Source organism: Panthera tigris, chromosome A3, assembly GCF_018350195.1.
Source record: "Panthera tigris isolate Pti1 chromosome A3, P.tigris_Pti1_mat1.1, whole genome shotgun sequence".
Taxonomy (NCBI): domain Eukaryota; kingdom Metazoa; phylum Chordata; class Mammalia; order Carnivora; family Felidae; genus Panthera; species Panthera tigris.
The window spans coordinates 30,921,340-30,930,313 of NC_056662.1; the positions used below are offsets into that span (position 1 = coordinate 30,921,340).

Genomic DNA, 8,974 nt, shown 5'->3' on the forward strand with positions numbered 1-8,974 from the left:
ATGGGAGGGCAGCACTGCCTGTGGGGCTGGGTGGCCTTGAGCCTATCTGGCCCCATGACTTCACAATGTGAAGGAGCTGAGCTGGAGTATTCGGAGCTCTTTCCAGCTCTAAACACCCCAAACCCTAATTATGACCCTTGTCTCTGGATAGTGAAATATTAACATGGTTTTTGTTTGTTTGTTTGTTTGTTTTGTTTTGTTTTACTTCTTCTCTTCGGCATTTTGCAAATAGTCTAAAGTTTGCAATACTGAAGTGTGTGTGTGTTCACAGGACCAAAAAGTCTCTGATTCTAGAAAGAAAATGGAAAGGTTTTTTTTCTTAAGTTAATGAAATAGAGGCACCTAGGCTCAGTTGGTTAAGCGGCTGACTTCGGCTGAGGTCATGATCTCGCGGTTCATGAGTTCGAACCCATGTCAGGCTCTGAGCGGCTTTGAATTCTGTATCTCCTTCTCTCTCTGTCCCTCCCCTGCTCGTGCTCTCTCTGTCTCTCTCTCTCTCCTCTCTCTCAAAAACAAAATAAAACATTTTTTTAAAAGCCTTACAAAAGAAGGAAGTGAAATAAAATTTAAAAGTAAAGGCAGAGGAGAAAGAAAGGCCCAACTGGAGGACCCAAATCCCTGCAGGGGCAGCATTGACCTCGGGAGTTTCCCACCTCCAGGGTGAGAGGTCTTTGTAACCTCATGGCGCCATCTGCTGGTCATCCTGGGACAACCAATTCAGCTTATTCGCAAAAGGGCTTTGAGGTGAATCCAGCCAACATCGCTGGGCATTCGAGATATAGATCACATTCCATTTACAGGCTAATCTCACGCCGTTCTTTCCTCCAGAATTTACTTTTGATCTCGCATGACAGTAATAACTGTAACCGGGACACCAGAGTAAGTCCCTTTTGTACAAGGAATGGTCACCGTATAACTGCGCATGGCCCCTCCTGCCTGGAGTGGCTGGTTCTTCAGATCCTCTCCCCTCTGCTCTTGAGAAAACTCACTCCCAGCCGTCTTTGAACAGTGTCGGTTTCATCTCCATGTGTCTCTGTCCTGTGGGTTTCCATAGATCTTGACTTTTTGGCCTTGGATTAATTTGGCGGCTCAGGCATTCCTACATGGACCAAAAACCTAAAATGCTGGCCAGGCCTCTCGCGGGTCCCTCTAGAACCCTGATTTTCTACCTCCGCAAAGGGAGTGGGGTACCTCACTCCCTGGCAGTCTCCGCTGGGAGGGAACCTGTGGCCTGGCTGATCTCTCACCCTCTTCCCAACCAGACCCTGGCCACAGAGGCTGTCCAGCAAAAGCCCCCTTGCTATCTGAAGCTGGGCTTCAGGTGTAGGACAGCATGCATATCCAGCAACACCCTCTGTTGTAGATACTGGTGGGAAAGTGTTTTCCTTCTAACACTGCTCATTCCAGTTCTACAAGGCACCTCTCAAAATACCAGCCTTAAAAATAGCCCTAACCAGACTCTGGACAGATGTATCCATTCACCTATCCAGCTGGGGCATTGTGATATAGTAATGGTCCCAGTTCTTGGCACAGAGCTTCTAAAACCTGTGAACTTCCTGAGTGAGGCGGGGGGGATAGAAGTATCTTTGGTTATAATATATGGCTTGTGTCCCCGTTACTGGCACAGAGGGGTTTGAAGAGCTTCTGGGTTGGTGAACTCATCAACATTCAGGGATATAGTGCCCCCACACTCCGTGGGGACTCCATGGGGACAACTGGAACCCTCCAGACCTTGCCCTACGAACTTCATCTGGCTGTTCATTTGTTTCCTTTATAATGTCCTTTGTGATAAACTGGTAACGGCTAAGTAAATAAGTAAATACATACAGACAAACATAAAAGAAAAGAGAGTAAAATCAAAAGTAACTCTCAAGTCTTTCTGAACTTCGTCAAGATCTTCACATGGTGTTTATTAGTAGAGAGTGATGAGAAGGTCTATCCTCAAGGCAGAGGAGGGGCTGGGAACCCCTGATTGGTCCTGCCCGGGAGGGGAGGGCTGCCATATTTGGAGAGCAGCGGGGATGCCGCCTCCCCCTGCAGTTCCTACATAGGCAGGACCGTGCCCTGGAGGACACTGCTGCTGAGGCTCCAGAGACACACTTCCAGAGAGATCCCAAGGTAGGTGGGGAGCCAGAGTTCGCGCTGGGTTCCATTTCTGTGGTCAGGGTTGCTCATTTCTAATCAGACTGCAAACCGTGCCGGGATTTCTTTTCTCCCACCCCCTGGCGTGGGTCCCCAGTCAGGGGACACATAGGAATGTTGGGGCATCACTGGTGTTGCGTGTCTGCTTCTGGTGTTGACAATAAAATGCTATTTTACGGTTGGCTGGTTGGGATTTTCTTTGTGCTTTCACACCCTTGTCCATGAACATGAATTTCTTTCTCGAGATCTCTGTGCTTTTGTGTCTTTAGTTTGACACACCTGTAATTTGTGTTATTATTCTTATTTAACATTTCTCCTACCAAGGAGTCTGGGCTGAGGGCACGGGGTGTGATTAATGAATGTTCGCTTCATGCTCGGCTCTCTTTGGAGAAGGCTGGTCTGAGGTCACTGTGATTAGGGAGCAGTGGGGGGTCAGGTGCCAGAAGCCTGGGTGCTCAGGCTGCTGCCGGGTGCACTCGTGCCCTCCCTGGGCCAGAGACTAGACCATGCCTGCAGGGAAAGAGAGGTCACCAGGCATCCAGAGGGGACTGCACTGCGCTTGCGTTTTGCCTTTCTTCCTACGTAAGAACCAGCATCACACTGGAGTTGAACATTTTAGCACAGGTGGACTAGTCACTTTGGGAATATTGCAGGGAGCAGGTGTTAGGGGCTAAACAAGCTAACTTTTCCACCTCCTTCAGCTCTGGCACGAATGGACTCACGTAAAACTTCATCTAGGACACGGCGTAAGCACGCCCGGCTATGGTCACTGTTCCTGTGTTTCTGATCCACACCGACAAGGGTCCAGGTCCTGGAATGCCCTGAACAGTTGACCTTGGGAAGTAGATTTCCACAATAGCTATTGTAGTTTCAGGAGCCAGACGTGACAAACTACCAGACTCGGGGGCTGAGGGAAGGGGGAATATCCCCTGATGTCATCAGCAGCCCTTCAGATGCCCAGGGGCCACCTTGACCCTGGACCCTCGGCTCTCCCCCAGGCCCTCATCTCCTCTGAAATTCCTCACGAGCCCTGCTCTTTGCTCAGCTTGGGGGCCGTCGGTGCTGCCCTCCGTGCCCGGTGAGTCAAAAGCTCAAAATCTAAGCACCGTTCCCTCCTGCAGCCCAGAAAGGCCATGATGCATGGAAACTGGGCACATGGGAACAGTGTCAGACAGACCTGGATTCAAATCCACCACCCATTAGTGTGCAGCCTTGGGCCAGTGACTTCCCTACTCTGAAACCCAGCACAACTTTCAGAAGATGGGAATGATAACGTACCTACCCCACGTGAGAATTAAGCTAGTCAATGCCAATGGCTGCCACTTAGTAAGTGCTCAATAAAAAGCTAGGCGACGGGGAGGGTGGGGTCACGCCGCCCCCAGGGGTGAGACTGGGAGCGTCGTCTATAACACATCTTGACCCCTTGACACGGGAGGCAGGGGTCTCCTGGCCACGCTTCCGTCTCTCTCTCCCCGTCATTACCATAAAGCCCTTTAGGGTCAGCAGCCAGGTGACTTTCTTTGAATGGATAGCAGAATGCACCAGGGCCAGAGCCAGCTTAGGGCAACAGAGAATAAAAAGGGAAGGTTAAGAATACAGTCTGTGCACGGAAGCCTGGGGTTCCAACTCTTCTGGGTGCTTTCCTCCAGAGATCCCTTGATTTCAAAGACTTGGGAACACCAAAGAAAACCTATACGTATTATGTCATTACTCATTTATTTTCCCATGCATATTCAAAGGCTTTATAATTGCCAGTTGTAGCTTCTTATCTGTATGAGAAAACCAGATCTCTGCCCTAAGTGCATATAATTTCAGGCAAAAGCAAGAAACTGGGGATTTGCTTAACCAGTACAACCGGAGCATGGGAAAACTATTATGGTTTTGGAAAATGTGAACGGCGTGAGGTTGCATTCCTTGCTTAAAATCTCCTGCACACAGGAGGGAGGCAGGGGAGCCCGGGAACCCCACCAGAGAAAGTAACCGTCCCGGCCTTTGCTATTGCAGATCCTGACACAATGAGGAAGCATCTGGGCGGATGCTGGTTGGCCATTGTCTGCGTCCTGCTGTTCAGCCAGCTCTCGGCAGTCAAGGCAAGAGGCATAAAGCACAGAATCAAGTGGAACCGGAAGACTTTGCCCAGCATCTCCCAGGTCACGGAGGCGCACACGGCTGAGATCCGCCCTGGGGCCTTCATCAGGCAGGGCCGGAAGCTTGATATCGACCTTGGCGCTGAAGGCAACAGGTACTACGAGGCCAACTACTGGCAGTTCCCCGATGGGATCCACTACAATGGCTGCTCCGAGGCCAACGTGACCAAGGAGAAGTTTGTCACCAGCTGCATCAATGCCACCCAGGTGGCCAACCAGGAGGAGCTGTCCCGCGAGAAACAAGACGACAAGCTTTACCAGCGGGTCCTGTGGCGGCTGATCAGGGAGCTCTGCTCTGTCAAGCACTGTGATTTTTGGTTGGAAAGGGGAGCGGGACTTCGGGTCACCCTAGACCAGCCTGTGATGCTCTGCCCGCTGGTTTTCATTTGGTTTATTGTGACATAAGCTTGCAGGCAGGCTGGCAGCCACGGGGATGGGGGGGGGGGGCGGTGAGCAAGCCACTGAGTTATCCCAGTTCCTCTCCTCCAGACCCAAACCCCCATGTGTCCCGAAGGTACTGAGGAACCAAGTATTCCCACGGGTACCCGTCTGCTTTTGATAAATGTGTGTGTACCAATCCCCTCCAGGCTCTACCGAAGGGCGGCCTTTTAATCACCACATTCTCAGGTCCCAGTGGAGGGTCTGGCACACCATCTTCCGCAGTAAATGTTGGGTGAACAGATAAGAGAACGAGCCAGGGACCTTGCCACGCGCGTCACAGTATTTCCGGACCCCTCTTAGAGGTAGGTGCTATTCCCACTGTACAGATGAGGAAACGGAGGCTCCAACAAGTGAAGCGGCTGGAGAGTGGCAGAGCCAAAATTCAATTCTGGCTTGTCTCACCCCAGATTTTCCGCTCTGTGCTATCCCAGAGCTGTCTTGTGATCCCTTCCTTACTGCTCGCAAGACCCAAACCCAAACACAGATTTCTGGCGAAACCACAGAAACCCCACTTTTGGAAATACGAAACGGTCTGAACTGATGGCCATGTATCTTAATACCTGGTTACATGGAGGTTTTATTTAATTCTTCTCATCAAACTAAGATACAAGAAAGGGATTAAGGGGACACAGAAGTAAAGCTAGACAAAGGCCCAGAAATCACAGGGTAAGGCGATCTTGCCAGGCTGGTTCCCAGAGCAGACAAGATGCACAGCAGGATGTGACCACGGCACAAAGGTTTTTGTTGTGTTTTGTTCTGGTTTTGGTGTTTTTCTTTTTGTTTTTGTTTTTCACAAGAAGGATAAGTATTTGCTGTTCCTGGCTCTGAATTATTGTCTGGATTTGAGAAAGTATTTTTAATGGACATGTTTGCTTTCTAATGTTCGTTCCCCCAGCCCTTTCTGTATCTCTCTGTGTATATGCATATGAGAATCTTTAAATATACTCCCTTTACACGGGTACCGTGCCAATTTCTGGCTGCTTTTTTACTCCCACTTCGGTGAGGGGCCGTCATTTCTGTGAACCACTTAGCTCTACAAAAAAATAATTCCTTGCCAAAAAGGTTCAAGAGAAGCTACATCTTTAGGGAGACCCGACAAAGAACTCACTCATGCCCTAAGCAAGAGGAGATATGCCACTTATTATCTACTTATTAGTTACATATAGATATTACAAAATGCTAGTAGTTAATATTAGTTAAAAATAAATATATTACAAAATATGAATACGGCTTAAGTACAAATAATGAATCTAATGCTCTAAGATGCCCCAAGAGACCCTCTGGGGTGCATTTAGAGAACCCCCTCCTCCCCAGGAATTGTTGAACCATATTTGGACGCACCAGCTGCTGAATATTATCAATTCTCCTTTAAAGAGAGTCTGTAAGGGGAGAAAAATGTGCATTCTCAGACAGTGTATCCTAAGTATTTTAAAACATGAATGTTGATAATGGTACCTCTTGTTCTGAGCCTCCACTGCTATCAGCGTTCTTCTCAAGGATACTTTTGGAAGGTTTAAATACACGGAAAGCCAGTGGAGGACTTGGGGGTGGGGCAGCCCAGGGTAGCAGCTTTCCCCTGGGAGCCTGGGGGCCTAGCCCCTGCCCTGAATCTGCACCGAGGAGGAGGAGGGTGGGATGGAGGAGGCCAGAAGGCCTTAGTTCTCAGACGGCCAGCACTGTGCCCACCTTCCGCTTCCACAGTCTTGTTGGATTCTTGAGCAGAGCACAAGATAGAAGTATAAGCCATGTGGGTCATTTCTTCCCTGTCCATTTTTTTATTTTTTATTTTTTTAAAAATAACAATAGCATGAAAGACAGAAGGAAGGATGGAAGGAAAGAAGGAAAGAAGGAAGGAACAGGAAGAAAGAGAGAAAGAAAGAAAGAAAGAAAGAAAGAAAGAAAGAAAGAAAGAAAAGAAAAGGAAAGAAAAGAAGGGGGGCGCCTGGGTGGCTCGGTCGGTTAAGCGTCCGACTTCGGCTCAGGTCATGATCTCACGGTCCGTGAGTTCAAGCCCCGCATCTGGCTCTGTGCTGACAGCTCAGAGCCTGGAGCCTGCTTCGGATTCTGTGTCTCCCTCTCTCTCTGCCCCTCCCCTGTTCATGCTCTGTCTCTCTCTGTCTCAAAAATAAATAAACGTTAAAAAAAATTTTTTTTTAAAAAAAAGAAAAGAAAAGAAAGAAAGAAAGAAAGAAACTACTTACAGGCTGATGTTGAAAGAAAGAAAGAAAGAAAGAAAGAAAGAGAAAGAAAGACAGAAAAGAAAGGAAAGAGAAAGAAAGAAAGAAAGAAAGAAAGAAAGAAAGAAACTACTTACTGGCTGATGTTGAAAATTTCAGCCCAGCCCTGCTGAGTGTAACTAACCATAAGGGCACACACAGGCACAGAAGCAAAATGACTTCATTTCTTAGGTGAAAACAGGTCACAACATAGTACATTTTCTATAATTGCTGTCTTTTCTCATTTCATTAACAGTTCCAGACACCAGATTTAAGTGGGGCGTGAAGGGAATTTGTACATGGTGATTCAAATGCAGGCATTATTCACAAAGCTTTTAATTGAGACTATATGTGCTTGAACATCCTTGCTGATGTTTACGAATTATGAGGTCAAGGGAAGGCTTCGGTTTTTCACTTTAGCAAAAGGTTGCCCAACACCTACTGTGTGTAACACATTGTAAGGGACCTCCGAATTATTCTTGATACAGTCATTCTAAATGTGAATAATTTCGCTAACATTGCATTCTCAGCCCCTCCAAGTGTTGACTCTTCCAAATGTGCTTATTGTAAAAGTGACATTCAAATGACAATGGAAATCCGATTGCCGGCAATCCCAGCATCTGATGAAGTCATTGTTTTCATTTTGCCCTCTTACCTCCTAGGCCTTAGTATTTGCATATACATGTGTACATATTTGCAGTAACGATGTAGCTTTTATATTCCAAATATTCTCTGGACTTTATTCTATGCTTTTTTCATTTTTGTGCCGTGTTTTAGTTCTTGCCTCCCCCTACCTTTCCCAACCCATTCTCTCCCTCCTGCCTGCTGTGCAACCTCCACATTTTCACTGTGCTTAGGTATACAAGGGAGGGTTTTTTTAATTTGATTGCTCCTTTAAAAAACACTATGATTGTACATATCACATTTATTCCTCCGCAGTTTGATTTATAACTTCACACTGCCTCATGAACCTCTTTCCAGTTCAACAGCGAGCTGGTTAGCTAATGTGTCCTTTCAGATTGCCGTGTAATATTCCATGGTGTAGATAGACCCTGGTTGATTTGATCACTTCCTTGCTGATGGACCTTCAGGTTTTTTTTGCCACTGCAAACAATAAACATCCTTGTACATACAGCCTTGCAAAGTGTGGCTTTTATTTCTGTGGAATAGTTTCAATATAAATAATTTAAATTTTTCTAGATATGGCTAGATCATGTTCCTACGTTGCTGGAGCAATTCTCATTCCTGCCTGCCCTGGACGGTGCTAACCTGTAAGGGTTTTTATGTCACTTAAGTGTAAGAACCTGTCTTTGCTGCAACTGCCGCTCAAGTACCTTCTTTCCTTTGCAGACAGCACATCCAAATCCTGCCAAGTAACTTCTGACCACCAGCACCATTTGAAAATCCTAAAACTGTTAGCAATTCCTATTTTAAATCTGGCTTTTCGCTCAAACATCCAGATGAGAAGCCTGGAAAGCAGGCTATATAGGTTTGGGCTTTAGAGGGTGGTATATTTGCACAACTCCGTGCTCCCTGAAGGCCAGGGAGGCGTGGGGTGAAGTTTGGTCCTGGCCTTGTTTTTTAGAAAGATTTATTATTTTTTTAATGTTTATTTTTGAGAGAGAGAGAGAGAGAGACAGCATGAGCAAGGGAGGGGCAGAGAGAGGGGGATACAGAATCTAAAGCAGGCTCCAGGCTGTGAGCTGTCAGCACAGAGCCCGACGTGGGGCTTGAACTCACAGACCGAGAGATCATGACCTGAGCCGAAGTCGGATGCTCAACCAACCGAGCCACCCAGGCACCCCAGTCCTGGCCTTTTTATTAATCCGGGGTAAATTATCTGCATTCCAGTGAGAATGCCCTCTAGGAGATAAAGACCAAAAGCACCGGGCATCAAGCACACTGTTCAAGTAGCCGGGGCCGCTCCTGGCTTCAGGGCCCCTGCAGACGGCCAGCATCTCCCGGAAGCCTTCGCTCCCCATCTCGCTTAGGATGCGCTCTGCAAAATTTAGACCTCACCCCGTGGTC

General features: G+C 47.5%; 1 protein-coding gene across 1 annotated transcript; it reads left to right on the top strand.

Moving 5' to 3' along the window:
• The first annotated feature begins 2,022 nt into the window (after nucleotides 1-2,022).
• Nucleotides 2,023-5,691, top strand: PRND (prion like protein doppel). Its single transcript, XM_007073228.2, has 2 exons — nucleotides 2,023-2,118; nucleotides 4,147-5,691. The coding sequence occupies exon 2, from the start codon at nucleotides 4,158-4,160 to the stop codon at nucleotides 4,692-4,694; it is 537 nt and encodes a 178-aa protein (XP_007073290.1). The 5' UTR covers nucleotides 2,023-2,118; nucleotides 4,147-4,157; the 3' UTR covers nucleotides 4,695-5,691.
• The last annotated feature ends 3,283 nt before the right edge of the window (nucleotides 5,692-8,974 follow it).

What these genes read in the sequence shown, in the direction of transcription:
- PRND (XM_007073228.2), top strand. Translation starts at nt 4,158, where the DNA reads ATGAGGAAGCATCTGGGCGGATGCTGGTTGGCCATTGTCTGCGTCCTG.